The 17,870-nt window shown below is 40.8% G+C and overlaps 1 protein-coding gene across 6 annotated transcripts in view; it reads right to left on the bottom strand.

Annotated features, from left to right (window-relative positions):
- MAP3K20 (mitogen-activated protein kinase kinase kinase 20) overlaps window positions 1–17,870 on the bottom strand; it is a 92,609-nt gene that overhangs the window by 60,054 nt on the left and 14,685 nt on the right. For all 6 annotated transcript variants that reach the window (XM_027461181.3, XM_027461183.3, XM_027461180.3 and 3 more), the window contains exon 3: window positions 2,599–2,686. In XM_027461181.3, the coding sequence (XP_027316982.1) occupies window positions 2,599–2,686 (88 nt within the window). The remainder of the gene's footprint in view (window positions 1–2,598; window positions 2,687–17,870) is intronic.

The following is a 17,870-nucleotide window of genomic DNA, read 5'->3' as shown; positions in this document are numbered from 1 at the left end:
ACAGGCAGGGCTAATTTTTCCGGCACCAAGCCCACTCCAGGGAGCCGCCAGGACCCGGCAGCCCTCGTGAGGGAGGTGAACGAGGCGAGAAGGAGGCGTAGGCGGAGCCAGCAGCGCCCCCTCCCCGGCTGTTCAAAAGCTGCCCCTAGGGAGCGCGAGTGAGCAGGAGCGCAGTGACCAGGACTGGCAAACAGGGCATGGCGCGGCAGTTAGGGCGTGGCGTGGCAGTTAGGGCGTGGCAGGGCGGGGCGCAGCAGTTAGGGCGAGCAGAGAGGGCAGAGCGCTCCCCCCCGCCCATACGAACACCTCCTCTACCGGCGGTCTAGCGCTAGCTCAGCTGCAATGGTGTACACCAGGCACAGCGCTCTCCAGGAAGTCTGTGCACACCCAGACCGACTGCCCGCTCAAAACTGCGGCAGTTCAGGTCTCCGGGTGCAGGGCTACGACTTGGTTGCCATCACAGAAACGTGGTGGGACCACTCTCATGACTGGAGTGCTGCAATGTCTGGCTATAGGCTCTTCAGAAGGGACAGGCAGCATAGAAGGGGTGGTGGCGTGGCTCTATATCAGAGAGAGTTTTGATGTTGCGGAACTTGAGGCTGGGAATGATAAGGGTGAGTCCCTATGGGTTAGGATCAGCGGGAAGGCCAACAAGGTTTCTGGAGAGCATGGAAGATAGCTTCCTGACGCAGCTGGTCAGTGAGCCTACCAGGGGAGGTGCCCCGCTAGACCTTCTCTTCACAGACAGAGAAGGACTGGTGGGAGATGTGGTGGTTGGAAACTGTCTTGGGCAGAGTGACCATGAAATGGTAGAGTTCTCCATTCTTGGAGAAGCCAGGAAGGGGACCAGTAAAACCACTGTACTGGACTTCCGGAGGGCTGACTTTGGACTGTTCAGGACACTGTTTGGTAGAGTCCCTTGGGAGGTGGTTCTGAAGGGCAGAGGAGTCCAGGAAGGCTGGGGGCTCTTCAGGAAGGAAATCTTAATGGCACAGGAGCGGTCTGTCCCCACGTGCCCAAAGACGAGCCGGCAGGGAAGAAGACCGGCCTGGCTGAACAGAGAATTGTGGCTTGAGCTTAGGAGAAAAAAGAGGGTTTACAAGTTTTCGGAGAGGAGGGCGGGCCACTCGGGAGGACTATAAGGATGTTGCGAGGTTTAGTGGATGACTTGTTAGTCTTAGGTCAGAGGTTGGACTGGATGATCTTGAGGTCTCTTCCAACCTAGACAATTCTGTGATAGTAATGCCTTTTCCTGGCAGCTGCACCAACCCTATGCCTGAGGCCACACAAACAGAACTGCAGTGCTGAAGGTTGCCTCTCTAATCAGAGGTTTCTGAAAATGTTGTATGGGAAGAGAAAGAGCTGAGTACATTAATACATGCTCCAAACCTGTCTTTCATAAAGATTCTGAGAACAGTAAAAAACTAAATGGCAGCATTTCAAACTGATACTACACTGTGTCACATGCAAACCTTATATAGGTGGTGGTGATGAGATAAATGTCCTCTATGCCTAAAGTAAAGAAGTCCTTTTTGAAGAAGAGCATTATGATCGAGTCAAGGGAATTCTCTTCTTCTGTAAAAATGATCAGGAAAAACATTCCCAACTTCTTTACCACTGTATGCACTGGATAACAGAAAAGTACAGAAAAGTGCTTGCTGAGCATCAGCCCAATAATCATGTACACAAAGTGGACAAGTAAATAGTGGAAGCCAAGGGTAAAAATCTTCATTAAAAACCCTTAGATTTGTAACAGATGCATTTGTCAGTACACTACTCTTTACAGTCAAATTCTCTGATGTGTTACAGCCCTACTGAAAGACATCCCCTAATCCACACTTTCATGTTTTTTCTCTCTCCAAACATTGTTTCTGCAGATTGTAGATTTCTTTGCTTTAGGTGTATTTTCTGCTACCGTCTTACCTAGTTTCTCCTGTACATGAAAAGGTAAAAAAAAAAAAAAAAAACCATCATCTGTAATGTATTTTTTTTTATCTGTACCAACTCTTAAGATAAGAGAAGGAAGCTTAAAAGGGTCATAAGAAAAACACCGCCACTACCACACACTTAAAAATAACCTCCACATAATTCTAGAAATGCAAGAATGAATGAAACCCAGGTTCTAGTGAATAATGGGAATTGTCTTATGGTGTCTAATAAATCCCTGACTCTGTTTCAAGCTCTTCCTATGGTAGGGAAGTTCACAATGTAGATTCTCATGTTTTTTTTTTAGTACAGGCAGAATTCATGGTGCAACTCTGCTCTGAGCAGACTCTCAGCCTCAAGCTCTCTCTCTCTCTCTTTTCACAGTGCTTGCGAGAACTTTTGAAAATCTCAGAAAAGGGTAAGAAAACACAGTCAAAGCTTCCATCTAAAGGAGTGCTGAATTTGGGCATTAAGAATGCCCCGGGATCCAACTGCTAGCAGTATGGTTCCCACTTCCAGCACTCCCATTCATGTTGAGGTAGGTGGTGCTGAGCATTGTAACATTCAAAGGAGGCCAAAACAGTAAGAAAACAATGGAATTGGGTAAAGTTAATACTTCCTAACATCAGAGTTTGACAGAATCAAGATGAAGGTCAGACGAGAAATGCTTACCTGTAACTATGCCATAATTTGGAGGTTCAATGACAGCTCCATAGAACTGAATGATGTTTTTGTGACTGAGCACACTGAGTATTTCTGCCTGTTGAAAACAAGCAAACATAAAAGGTAGGCAATTAAGAACAGTGCATTTACTATATTAGTTTATTTTAGACCCCCATGGATATACACACACACACGCATATAGGAAAGACTGTTCACAAATGATTGGCATTCAAAAACCACATGAGATAGTTTGGCACATGAATGCTTAGTATGTTTGGAAAAAAGATCATACAATTCTTTCATGACCAAGGCACAGATGTAGAAGATAAGTTTGGAAAAACTGAAGGCTCTGGAAAATTTTGTTCAAAGAAAGACCCAGGATTTTTGGCAGGGTTGTAGCAGTTCTATCCAGAATTTGTGTTTGTGCACAGAGCTCTGTGGGTTCAGTAAGTCCAGAGCTCCAGGCTGTTGGAGCATACCGTGCACACACAGCTCAATCTGATGTTTACTGGAGACATGGAGTTTGCTAGGCATGCGCTGTCGAGTCTAATCGAATATGCACAGCAAGCATGCTTGAGATTGCCAAATAGCCAGCGGTGCAGTTGAAACTGCTTCTCAGAGAAGGCTGCAGATGTTTAAAAAACCTGGATAAATAAACAGAATCTTTGAATTCCACTTGAAAAATGCTCCTAGGTTTGACAGAGAGACTGCAAGAAATGAGAATGTATCCACATAAATTAAGACAAGTAGTCCCCCTGTTTTTTGAGGGAAAAAGACAGATGTTTCCTTTGAGGTCTCACAACAGTTTTACCTCTTTTTACCTCTATAGTGTATTAAAATAAATATTCAAGATATTTTAGAAACATTTTTTTCTAAACAAATGTAAGTATTGTGCAAATACAGATATATAACATACTTTTTTCCTCTAACAATGCATTACTTACAGACAGTATCAGAAAAATCATTTTTAAAACCTGTGCTGTTCCCAGTAAATCACACTGCAGGCCACAACTCATCTGCAAGGCCACCCAAGAGCTTAACTGGCAGCTATCTAAGCAAACGTAGGAAGACTCGCCTGCAGATGAACAGCAATACTCCTACAGGCAGCTGCAGGATCTGAACGGGATCTGCCAGGCCAGGCAGGGCTGTGGCAGCAGGAGCTCTGCCCTCCACCTGCTCTGCGCCAGACCCCTGCAGTTGCAGCAATGCTCGTGGTACACGCAGCACCCTCCAACCTCCTTCGGTAGCATCCTCTGGGATACTAATGACAGCCTACTCATTCAAAACTCCACCTACGTGAGCTAGCAGAGACCCCTACGCTTCAAAAATTTTTGTAGTACACTTTAATCTTCTTCAGGAAATACTAAATTGAAGAATGTCCTCTAGTTCCTACCAGCACTCCTGCTGGATAACCAGGAGACCCAGTACTCCTTGACTGTCTACCTAAATACTGTTAGAAATGAAACAGGTACACCAGGCCACAAGCATCATTGGACAAACTATCTAGGCTGTCTTTTCTTTAATCAACCATATTTTCTTGAACAGTACTTAAAATCTTAATACTTAAAAGTATTCAAAAAAAGTATTCAAAAAAAGTACTTAAAAGTATTCAAAACACTGCGCACACTACTTGCTGGCATTTACAACGTATGTACCAAAATAGGCCATTAAAGAATTGAAATGACTGGCCCCCCATTTAACCTTCCTGTGGCATGAGGCGTTCAGGTTATTGCCACAGAAGTAGCACTCGACAGATCTTTGGGAGATTGATCAAAACCACCCTGGGATGAGCACAGGCAAGGAGCACAGCCCTCTGCCCCACCGCAGCCAGGCCCACTGCCTGCTGTCAGCCCCACATGAGAGGCTGCTGAGCCCCCAAGAGCCCCACGGGAGTCACTGGGCAACAGGAGGGGCTGTAACTGCTCTCATTGCTTAGAAATAATTATTTCTGAATTTCCAAGATTGTCTTATTTACAGTATACTGCACACTAAGATCACGTTCCAGGAGTCTGAAGAAATGCTGTGTCAACTGAGGCTATTAACATCATCTCAAAATTGACGTTCATATTCTAAACTTGGATTTAACAGACACCAAAGCAAGCTTCCATCTAAGCATAAGGAAAGGCACCTTCTAATTGCTCATAGATATCCCAAATTAGGAACCAGAAAGGAAGAAATTGCCAACTCTTTCTAAGGACCATTACTTGTAAAAGAAATCCTTCTAAACAGTTTTAATCACTCTGCTGTTGTTAGCACTGCACTTCTAGACTATTCCTTTTATGCTTTGCTCTTTTCAGTTGCTGTAGATCAGCTGTGAAATATATTAGGCAATTTAAAGACACCCACTCCTTACAGTGAGAACCAAATGCAAGTCATTCCACATCTTTGAAGCTTTTGTACTTTTTTTGACAAGAAAGTGCCATATTTCAATGAAAGATTGTGACCTTCATATAACAAATTACAAAGTGGTGGTTATAGACCAGTATTTCAAAGGCCTCTTAGGCACTTACGAGAACATTTAGAATCACCTTTAAGCACCAAACTCCTAGTTAAATCCCAAATTCCTAGATGCCTGGAAGAAAATCTTACTATGCATCTATCTACCTGGAGGCCACTTAAGAATGCAGCCCTCTCTGGCTTGGGTATGACACACTCACTTCCTTTGGTAAGTGCTATCTATCTTATATAACCTAAATGAGCATCAATTTCCTTCTAAAGCCATGGTGATGACAAGTAACAGGTCTTGGGTTACTTTATCATATATATATATTTTTTTTTAATATTGGATTGAAACAAGAACTAGAGGATGCTCAGCTGAAGGAAAGGTACATCCCAAACACACCAATACAAAATTTTTGGATTTCTTCAGACACACAAGGTGATTGCAATGGTGTTGAATATTGTGTTTAGACACTCGATAAGCTTAGTCACAGTCTGTTACTGATCAACAAACCATGCTAGAACTATCAACCTTGTAGTTACACCACAAGCATGGGTGAAATGGTGTTCCTTGCCTGAGTGTTGCTGAAGGGAACAACAGACTAGATACCACTTCTTGAAGGCAAAGAGATTCAGAAGTCTAAACAAACCTAATACACACTCTTGATAGTGGTTGAATTTTATAAAGAAGTCAAGGTCAGAGCAAGTTACATTAAAAACATTTTAACTGAATTCTCACTTATTGGTTCTTGTAGCACTACTGTAAATCAAATCCACTCAGTTATTCGTGACACAACTACAGTGTAAGGAGGAACTCAGATAATCCCTCAGTGTACAAACTAATTGGGTACTATGAACCATGGACTGGATCACAGTGCTTAATGGATAATTTCTTTTTATGCCTGTTTAATCTCTGCCTATTGACATAAGTGAAAATGTCAATTACCTCATCTATGGCTGACACGCTACTACAGCTGCCTTGAGAGCTGCTAGTACTGCTTTCACCCTTCTAGTTCAAATAGCTATGAAGAAGTAACTAGTATCTTGAATGTTTTCCGCAAGTAAGATTAGGGTTCTCTTCTTGGCCTTGTCACTATTTAGCAATTTCTGAGTGGACACCATCCACACGGCTTTTCAGTGTGGCCAGCAGCATGAGCGGGCAAACTGAGCCGCAGGGACACCATGTGCTAGCACCAAACAGCCTGCTGTCACTGCATTTATGCCTACTCTGCCCTACAGATCCACCAAGATGTGGATCAAGACATGAGAAACCACCCTGCCAGTCGAAGGCCTGAACTGGACAGGGCCCCCACTAGCCTCCAGCAGCTCCTCCTGGGAGGCCTCCTGCTCAGGGCAACACCGTGTTGGTACCAGTAGACCCAAGGCCCACTGAAGTACGTGGTGGGAACGGAAAGCAGCTCAGCTCTGAAAACATCCTCAAGGTCAACACTGACTGCAGGTGTGGGCAATGGCCATCCGATGCTGATTTGGCACTACTCCGGAACGCAGAAAAGGCCTCATCGTCAAATCTTTAATTGCAGCCGCAGACGCAGCAAGGCTGCGGACTGAAGCACTCTGCGTACAGCTGTGTTGTTGCCTGCCAGCTCCTCACACCAGCTGCTCTCGTCAGAGCTCTGTCCCAATTCAGCTGAAGTTAGCAAAGAACAATCTACTCACTCTGATGGAGTTACTCTTCTCTGCCCTGAAAATGGGCTGGAAAGTTGTTAAACTCACACTTCTAGTCAAGAGAAATGATTTGAGAGCTTGAGCTAGGAACTTATTCCACCAGCACAGCTGGATCTGCAAAAGAACATCTGTCTACAGTGTTTTCTCAGCATCAAAAGACTCTTTTGCTCAAGTCTGGACAAAGCAGTCCCACAGCAACTTAATCACCATTTCTTCTGGGTACCTGTGGAGCAGCTGGCTGGGGAGGACAAAGTACTGCCTGCCTTCTACCCTGGCCCGAGCCTGCTGGTTTGGGACGTACATGGGAAATAAATGCAAGGCCATCAAGGCAGCCAGCAGCCAACAAACTCTGCTGTTAATAAATCAGTTAATTGCACAGCAAGAAGCACTGTCGCTCTGTGCAAAATTACAGGGTTAGAAATGGTTAGCTACTCAAGGAATCTGATTAATACAACAATCCTTAAGTGCCTTCTAATATTTATTATTATATTGTGCAGTAGTTTGGTTATTTACTTTTCCAAAGAAATGTTTGTCACATTTATTAAGGAGGTATTTACACACACTTAAGGCAGCTTTAAAAAGATTTTTTTCCAAGTCTTGTAGCAGTTTAAAGGCTCTGACCTTTGTCATGTTCTTGGGAGGTTTGTGACTTAGCAACTCCCATGTCTTAACAGTCTATTAAAAGGGCAGCTAGAAGAGGCCAGATGATGCTTTATTAAAATGATTCTGACAATCAAATCAAATAAAAAAATAGAATGCTAACACAGATTAATCCTAAACTTTTATTTACAGATCTCTGATGAAAAATACATTCACTGTCCATTAAAATTGCAGCTTACCAATACCTCAGAAATGCTTTCCTGTGAATTAACTGATGTCTAATACACTACACTGCCCCTTACAATACACTTTTTAATCTACTGGGTGTGTGGGGGACCTCTCTCCTCTATGAAAACTTTTGTTTTCAGCTGACAACAGGAGAGTAAATTAGCTCAGAAGTTATTGGAAGGAGGGAGGCAGAGCTATCATATAAGATTCATTTCCCTAGGTAAAGGAGCCCGAAACATTGTCTAATAATATGTCTGAAAAATAATCAGCAACTAAAACTACAGGCTTATGATTTCTTTATGTAATGCTGACAAATCATTAAGCCAAAAAAAAAAAAAAACAGATACTTTTCCAGAAGATATTTATGTTTTACATGTTTTAACATAAATATTATACAATGCCATGGAGATTCTTTGAAAATAATGCTGAGGTTTTGACAGCATCCAGAAATTACCCAAAGCAAATTATTTTTCATTACTTCATTCTTTCTATCCTTTTTAAAAAGTTAAACTGAATATAGCTCTTAATGAGCAGGATATGGAAACAGTTTATGTAATTTAGCTCCTTCTAAATTATTTTCATGCCACAATCTATTATTGGTGACAAACATTCAAGTCAAAATATGCAATAAATAAAGGAAGACCTAAAGAGTTTCAGAAATATAAAACTCCTAAGAAGAATTATACAGCAGGGATATTATTCAACTGCTACAGTTTGGAACATTAAAAAGAAAATCAAGCAGATACAAACCAAAACCTTAGGAATTTGCCTACTGTTTCATCTGCTTTCTCAAAGTTTTGTAACAAAAAAATAAAGGCTTTGTGCTCTGGTGTCTCCAAAAAGAAAGCTATTAATAAGCAAAGCACACTGATAATCCCATTAAGAGAATGGTTGTTAAACCTATCAAATTGTCTTTGATAATAAGAAAGCAGGAAGAAAAGCACATCATCATGGCAAAATCAAAGAATCCTCAGTGAGATCTTTTAACTACAATAAACAGTTATCACATGTTTTGATGAGTGTGGCACTCTTACAGCACAAACCTATTGTCACCCATCTCAAAAGGCACTTGCATTACTTAAAACTATTGCTGCATCTTACTTAAAGTTGTGTGAGGCTGGGGTTCATTTTTTGTATTCACTTAGAGGACCACTTACCCTATTAAAAGGTGTTTTCTATAGCCCATTAATGAGCAGTTAAAACTCAGCATTTATGTATTCAGTCTTATATATTCAGTGTTATTGGGATACTGTTTTGTAAACCACATAGAAAATAAGGGTTAAATTACATTCTCAGATTGATACCACCAGCAATGTTGTAAACAGCAGAATTACATTCCCCTAAGTACATCTACTATGACATACAAAACATGTATTTAAAAGAATTTTGATTGAGCACATTTCAAAGCATCAAATTTGCATCCAAAATTATGTCCTATGCTGTTGAAGCTCCAGAGATTAAAAGTGGAAAAATAAAGGAAAGTAACAAATTCTCATTGCTATACAATTGTCTTATAGTCATTTTAAATCTGCTGTACTGTATCACCACACAATTTTTATTCTCATTTTTGGAAATACAGTGGCAGAAACAGACAATTTAAAATACCTTGCATTGACTTCTGGGTTGTAGCCTTTTTTTTTGGTAGTAAAATATATTGGATATTGACCATTTGAAAAGAAAACTGAGTTTCACAATCTCCAGTAACCTTTCATACTAATCTAACTTTGCAGTTTTAAAGACAATTTGAAGATTATGGCATTAGAAATACTATCTAGTGAATTCAGAACATCCCCATCAAAATACTGTAAAATAAAGGTTTGCTCAGCTCATGGAAAGCAAGTTAGTCCCTCCCAAAAATCAAAGGAAGATTTTTCCTTGCTATGTGGCAGCAGACCCTTTGCCTTATACAGTAAAAAGAATTTAGATGAAGCTAACTGACTTGATCTTGCCACTGCAGGACCTCAGCTGAGCAAATACAGTCCACCCAGAAGTAACCAAGTGATTGCAGGATCATGCTGTTGGTCTTCCCCATGACAGGGGGTTAAAAAGAGAAGAGGCTGTATAAATAAAGCCACAGCATCTGGGATACAATTAAATAACTGTGTTGTCTGTAGAAAATCCTTACATATGCTTAATAAGCTTGAAAATTGCATTTTGAGTTATGACTACATTACTATTTACAAAGCACAGATACCATGTATACGTATTCACAGTTAGTAGAACCTTCAAAACACAAACTATGTATTTGTAATGGTGTAAGAGTTTAGAAATAAGCAATATCATAAATATTTTATTCAGGTCAATTTACAGTGAGAAGCTGTCTCCAACTGCAAGGCAACACCAGCAACTGAGTAGAAACAATCGATGTGTGGACTGCACAGCACATCTGAAATACCTGAGCTCCTATAGAGCAGTCTGTTTTCAGTAATAATTTCTTCTCACAATGTCAGGAAATTTTTCCATTTCCTCTCATGTATTCTGAACACAAACTTACTTTGAATATGGAGTACAGCAGCAAAACCCACAACATTTTGAAAATACCAGGAAATAATGAAACATGAAAACTTTCTGTCTCCCTGCTCACTCCACTCCGCTCTCCTCCTCCAGCCAAAAATATCATGGGTATCATGGCTAACATGCAACATTTTAATCTTTTTCAAATCCAACAAATGGAATAATATCTATGGAAACTATTTCTGAGATCAAAGTCACTACAAATCTCATATCAGCCTTGTGGAAAGACATACTGGTATGACAGTGATGGGCAAAGCCAAACCCCTTTCAACGAAGTTTCTTGCAATGCTTAGGAACATCAGAAGAGAAAATAATGTCAAAGAGGTATCTGGACTAAGTCCGTATTTATCCAACTAGAGCACTGATTTTCAGCCTGGAGGTCTACAGAGTATTAGTAAGGGATCTGGATAAGAGAACTTAGAAGAACAAGTCTAATCTCATTATACAGTGGCTTTTGCTGACCAGTTATCACTAAGACTCCAACAAAGATAACAGCAGCTGTAGTAGCTCTGAAGAAGGCTTCCCCTCAGTTATCGCTCAAAAATTACCTGTTCCTTGGGTACTACAGAAAACCACAGAATTGCTCCCTACTCAGAGACCACCTACTTTGAAAAGACAAAGTTTTCAGCACAGAAATTCTAGCTGTAACCAGCTGACATAAAATGAAGGAGAGAAAATAATCACTAGTTACAGACAATTCTTCTGCTGAAGTGTCTGAGATTCCTCCAGTGAAGCATTGCTCACACCACATTTACTTATGCCATGGCACAAGTTCACAAGATCTGGGGTTTTCAAGAAAGTAAGTCATCATTATAATTTGAATCTCTGACCGCTATGTATTATAGGAATGTGACTTACCACATCTTCTTTCTCTACTTAAGCAGTAAGCATCCCTCTTGCCTCAGGTTACAGGCAGATCTCCCTTTCACCTACTTTAGGTTAACAATAAGCAAGAACAGCCTCTGGGAACACAGGACACCACACACTGCACCAAAACCTGACCTGTCCCTTCTCCAAGTGAGTACCACCGCCCTTCAGCCAGTGCCACCACATCAAGCAACAGCCAGAACCACAGACTGCAATTCAGCACTCTCTGGCTAAGTCAACACCTAGACCACTATGATCAGAGGCACCATTCCCAACAAAACTAAGGTTTCAGGACAAATTCCTCTCCTGCTTTTCAGAAAAGTTATTCTTCTTTATCTAAGTTGAAAAATGAATTTTACTTGGAAACTTGGCTCAAATGCTACCCCTACTGGGTAGCGATGGTCAAAAAAGTGAAACAATACAAAACTCCTGAAATTTGAAGCTTTTACTTTTATTTAAAGTAGATCCAGTGTTTATTTTCTGGGGAGTGCTCTTCACGCTGCCTTCATGGAACCTCATTCTTTTGCCATTAAGACTAAAAAACTTCAAATAAAACAATGACTAAATTAAGAACTTTAGGGGAAAATAGCAATATTTAAAAATTAATTTTAGTATCAAAAATAAATTTATTAGTACTTTTGTACTATATATTTCTGATGTAGCTTTTCTTTGATGAATTCCTTATATTGACTTAATTCTAACCATCTGCTTACTAAGAACTATTTCTATTCCTCATTATACTAAACTTGTTTTCAGAAAAGAAACTTTCATTTCTTTTTTTTTTTTAACTTCATCTATATATGAATACAAGCTGTAAGCCTCAAAATAGATATTTTTAAAAAGGCAATAACCTGAATACCAGCATCTCTGAACTCTGCGGAAACTGGAAATCTAGAAGACCCTATCTAGAAGAGGGACAGATACTATTTACAGACTGATCCTGTATCCTGCGAAGGCAGTTGCTCTGAGTTTTATGAACAGCAGACCTACAAAGAGCAGTGGGCTTGCACAACTTTTGTATCAGGATTCCAAATTAAGCCAGAATTCTGACTACTCTTCTCCAGTCAAATACTAATGCCCCAAAGACAGGTCCTTCCCCAGTTACGACACAGCCAGCAGCTGTACCACAACCCTGATGCATGTCTATGCTGCAAACTTGATTCTGCAGTTAGAACCAACCAGGAAAAGCAAAACTGAATTGTGAGCGAAACTTGGATTGTGAAGCCTGAGACCCCTTCCAGATTCTTTATGATGGTTTGCAGAAGAGAGCACATGCAACCAGGTCTTTTTCCTCTTAAGAGAGTTGCTTGGAAGAAATCAGTGTCACACCTGCCATTAATTCTCAAACTTCTCTAACTTGTATGTACAAGCATACCACAATTTCTAAAAGAATACAGATGTAGGAAAAAGCAGTAAATAGACAGTTGAATGCAAAACCAACACTACTGCAATAATACTCCACTACTTAACCACAATGTATTTTAGGGGAAACGCGTAAAGGGAAAGAACATCTTGCAACCACATTCAGCTTTGCCATTTCTCCATTTGTGAGTTTCTACTTCCATATCAGTAACCTGTACCTTCAGATTTCATCTTAATTTTCTCTTTCGTCATTTTATTAGAAAAATTCCAGACAGAATTAAATGTGGGGAGGACCATATAGAAAACTAATGGGAAATTAAGAACACTTAAAAGGCCAGATAGAAAATTGAGATACTCTATTTTGTGATTACAAAATAACTCACTCACACTATTTCCTCTATCACTTTGCACTGTGCTTCCTGAGGATCTGTAATAAATGAAACAGTAAAGAGGAAGCTGGAACATCGTATTTCATGAGCTCACAGGAACTTCAGGGCCATAGTCACATTGTGCTGCGTAACAATGAAACCTCTCTCCCATGGGCTGTACCTGAAAAGCTTAAGAGGACAACACGCTTTAGCTAATGAAAGATCCAGCCGGAACCTGAGCGCCGCAAAAAAAAAAATTGTATCTCCAAAATATTTGTCCCTCCTCCAGTTTGGCCAGGCAGGTCTTGAGGTGAGGCAGTTCCTTCAAACGTCTGATGGAGTAAAGATCTACACATCAGAAGGAAAACAATAGGAGGAGACACTAAGGAGAAGTATAAATGTCTCACAGTCTAACTTCTGCCTGGTGAGCATCTCACGCAGTTTCCTGGTGGAGCTCCACGGAGATCTATCTGACCCTACATTGCCTGAGGCAGAAAACAGTGCTGGGAAAAACAGAGAGCTCAGCACTTGTGGAAGTGCTCAGTACTAAATGCTGTCACAAATGCTACCTAGTTAGCTTTCTCTTTCTTCATTAACGTATCTTATCTGTCCTTCAACCATAAAACTGTAAGAGCCCTATTGTAGCAGGGCCCACAGTCCCCACACACTGACTATTCCACGTACGACAAGGGTTACACTGGTGAAGTCCATTACAACGAACAGACATCAGCAGCCAGATCCAGGGCCCAGGAGCTACATCCCTGGCACGAAGCACTTTCAAACTTAGAGCACGTCTTTTGGTGTGGGAGAAAAACAGCATCACGTATTCCACTGCTTCCCACTTTCCAATGCCAGATGTATGCCAAAACTCATCTCAGAATTGTTCTAATTTATGAATGGAGGGAAATCAACCCCCAACAAGGACCATACACGAGCAAATGTGCCTCTCTATGCCACCTTCAAGACAATTAAGGCTGGGATAACCTTAAGTATTCTCCTTCATCCAAACAATATCATCCTCCAACAAAGCTGACTGCAATGCTTCACTGCCCAAGACACAGGTCTCTAGAAGGCACTGGCAGAACTCCTTCCTACCCAGCCAGTACCCTGCCAGCGCACTGCATGGCTACGCAACATTTATCTTGCTTTGCAGTATGTACTGCTACTGTGCTGCACTCTGTACTTGCAACACTACTGGTCTGCTGAGGGTGTTTGCTTCTGGGACACTGTGCCCTGATTCCAGGGAAAAAGTCTTTCCTTCTGCCTGGAAAAAGAAGACACGGAGCTTAGGATAATTACCTCTTACAGGAAAGATGCATTGTTGGTAGGAAAGAAGCACCCAAAGAAAGATCTCTCTTCTCTTCAAACAGGTAGTGATATCATATTATTAATCTAACTATATAAAGAGTTTGGCTGATCCTGTGCATCCAGAAGGCACCCACAACCCTTCCAGCTTTTTTCCTTCTTGAGTTTGAATTGGTGCAATTTAGAGGACTCAGAATTCTCTTCAACACCAATTTCATCAATTATCTCTGTCTTTAGCAAATCTGGATAAATTTGCTGTAGTTGACTCTGAAGGGAGAATATAGGACCATTTGGAAATTATGCTTATAAAGAGCAAGTGTGATAGTTCTGCATTATTGCAAAGCTGGCAAATATAGCTAATTAAGATTTCACCCACTAGTAACTGTGTATCATGCCTTCAGGGACTGTCCTATCAGTTTCAGATGAAGTTTGGCAAGGAATTATCATTTCTAGTCTTAACTAGGTAAAGACTAGATACCTATCTCTAGCACTTAGAGGATAGAGGCTCATAATTCTTGCTAAACTCTATGTTTTTAGCTAATAAAACTGTTTGAGAAATAAAGACATTTCCTACCAAAACAAACAAATGAAATATTCTACTCTGCTTTGCCAAAATTTGGAGTTTTATTAAAACAAAGCATTTCAACTGGGTAAATGATGCCTCTAACTGTAGGTACCTACATTTGAAATTTATCTTGATACTGCTTTAAGCTCTTCTTTAATGATACAACTTGTTCCCATTACTCCCACACCACCAAAAAAAACCCACAACCTTTTTTTTTTTTAAATAGGAAATTTTGAGGAACACAGATCTTTAGCCTTTAGAAGTATCCTGCCTGTTTTTATATATACTATTTAGTTCAGACTAACATACCTTTATTATTTTGTATGTACAAAAAGAAAGCGTAAGGTGTAACAGCCTTCTGAACACATCAATTTTTTGCTGAAAAGCTGTACTGAATTCAGAACTTTGACAGGTTGAAGGAAATGGTGGTACTGGAATTATACCAAAGTTATAGAGTTCAGATCCCAATTCTTCAAAATATATATTTTAAGATATATGGCTTCTTTAAAATGAGAGGAAATATAATCCCTCATTCTTTTAAAAGCTGTGTACAAGGATGGATTTTTACAACGATGAATAGCCTAATCAGAGTGAAGAATCCTCAACTGAAAGCTCACAAAAGGCCCCCTCTATCCCTTCTCCATTTTTTCATTTCCACTTTTCTCTTGAAAGGGGTGTCTCACCAGAGAACCTGAAGAGTGAAAGATTTTAAAGTATAGGACTGAAATCCATCAAAACCAGAATTGTGGTCCAAACCCAACCAGCTGTCAAACCCAGAGGTACGAATGTATGCTCACTTCTGCCTAATAAAATTTGAATCAAACACTTTGCATCTGATTCTCCATGTGAGCTTTTATGCAAACTTCTAAAGTGCAAGGAATCCTGGGGTGGAAGAGCTATTCTGAGAGCTTTCACATAGTTCATGTAATTAGGGAAACCACTTCCTTTGATTGTAAGTGTTCAAAACAGCTGAATTTCTTCTTTCAAAGGAACTCTGTGATTTGGGTCATCTCTTTTACTTGTTCTTTCATGTTTCTCAAGATGAGAGGTGAGACTGTAGAGCACATTATTTAGAAAAAAAAAAGATTCCACTTTTTGTTTTAGGGATTGAACTTGGACTATTCAAAAGGTTGTCATTTGGAAATCTATCTTTCTTTCCCTCCCTCTGTTTCCTTCCTTTTCTGATAAGCTCTTCAGTGGCTCCAGTGAGCATAGTCCAAAATGCCAATTTAAACCTAAGGGAAAACTGAAATGTGGTACATAAAGAAAAAGGGACTCTCATTTTCCTTTGTACTGTTGTGGCTGAATATGTAATTATAAAGGAGCTTTAGCTGCAGGACCTCGGTCCCCATGTCACGTTTACTTTTTTAATGGTTCTAAACACTGACCAAGCAAAAAGGCAGAAATACAGATTTTAAAAGACAAACAAAGCAACTGCCCTAGTCTTTGAAAGGGTCTGCGGGTTTTTTCTTTCCCAAAAAAGAAACTCGGGTCACAGTTTCAAGGCAACGAACATGTCACTCGTGCTAACAGCCGATGCCAGTGTTGTTACAGAATCAAGTGTCACTTACCCTGAAAGAATTTCTTGAGGCAGGCACCCTGTTAGTGCCATTACTTAACGTTCATCTCAGTAACACAGCCTGGAACAAGCAAGGAATCTCTCCCTTTTTACAATGTACCATAGAACACACGAATAAGAAGGCAGGAGGTTTCACACTGCAAATTTCAAATTCATTAAATAACAGCGGTATGCATGTTTACCCTGGGAGGATTGAGCCTTATTCCCTGTCAGTGAGAAATTACAGCCCTCCATCCATATCTACCGCACTAGCAGGGAAGTGGTTTGCCATGGAACCAGAGCAGAGCACTTGGGACGTAGTGCCAGCAACCACATTACTGCCAACTTCTACACAAGATGGAAGAGAGAACAGCTTAGAGAGAAAGCTTCACAATAAAGTACAAAGTCATGAACAACTGAAAAAACAAAAGTGAAGAGCAGAGCTCCAAAGATTGCAGACCTAAAGAGTGGGGTTATGGATCTCGTGCTTGCCTTTAGGGCCCTCACACAAACTCTTAAAGGGGGTATTAGCAAGGCAACATCCAAAAGCAAAAGCAGTTCAACAGCTCTGAATTTTACCTGTTACCCCAGCACACACAGGCACATCCCAAAGAAGTCAAAGTAAAAAGTCTTTTCGTCAGTTTAGAAAATCAAAGGTGCACAGTTCACTGGAAGAACATCAATCACTATTTATACACAATCACCTTTGACAGGTCTGTCTCAAACGCATCTAGTATTATTAAAACACAAGTTACTATATGCTTAGACAAAAAGTAATTTCTGTACTTTTTTTCCCTTCTATCTGCACATTGGCATGCACATTTTCTTTGCTCTGTGACTCTTCCAAGGAAGAGAAAGGTTCTGCATTGGAAAACGTCAATCACTCACCAGAGGGTGCAGCAACTAGATGATCTTAAAACAAGTTTCCAGAACAACCACCTACGTACCTCTCTCATTTTCTGCCTCTGCTATACAAAAATTCATAGAGAACCTCAGCTTTCATTTAAAAGCTGATGCCAGCCCAGGCTGCATGCATGCCTATTGTTTCTTCCCCACTTTCCAAATATGAGCTTAATCAGCTGAATCTCATCTTGTGTCCACCAAGAGCTTCCTTGCTTCTCCTACTGCAACTCAAAAGTCAGTTTTAGGGTTTTCTGTTTCTATAAAGCAAGCTTATTTTTGATATGGCCACTAGAAACTCACATACCCAACACACACACACACGAAATGTAAACATTTGTGCAGGCAAGTCTCATGACATGATTTTCTCTCTGCTTTGCTTAACAACACATAGACATCACAATCCTTGAGTTTTGGAAGCTTGGGAGTGAAACACACAGCCAGACAGAGGTGGAGAGGAGGAAGGGAATGGACATGGCCCCTTCCCCTTGCAGTGAGCTTGCCCAGGGCTGGGCGAGCGCCTCAGGCCCCTCCTGGCCCTTTGGGCACTGTTGCTGTTACTTCTGCCTCCCAACTCCTTTGTGGTGGTTGCTGTTTGAAATGGAAAATTAGGCAGAACAATTCACAGATGAATCCAGTAAATCAATGTGTATTTGCAAAAAGGATTCCTCCCCAGTAGCTGAATGGGGGAAGTTGAAGTGAAGCACACTTAAGGAAACACAGGGCAGTTTGGAGGCAGCTGGATCAGGCAAGCAGCTCCTTATTCGCCCCTGTTGGCTTAGCACCATTAACTGAGTGTGAGAGAAAGGGTTAACACTGGAGCTGTTCCTCTGCAGCCTCCCACTAACATAAACAGGTCTGAAAGCTGCCTCACACTGTTTATACTGTC

This window comes from Anas platyrhynchos, chromosome 7, assembly GCF_047663525.1.
Source record: "Anas platyrhynchos isolate ZD024472 breed Pekin duck chromosome 7, IASCAAS_PekinDuck_T2T, whole genome shotgun sequence".
Taxonomy (NCBI): domain Eukaryota; kingdom Metazoa; phylum Chordata; class Aves; order Anseriformes; family Anatidae; genus Anas; species Anas platyrhynchos.
This window is presented reverse-complemented; position numbering and strand designations above follow the sequence as displayed.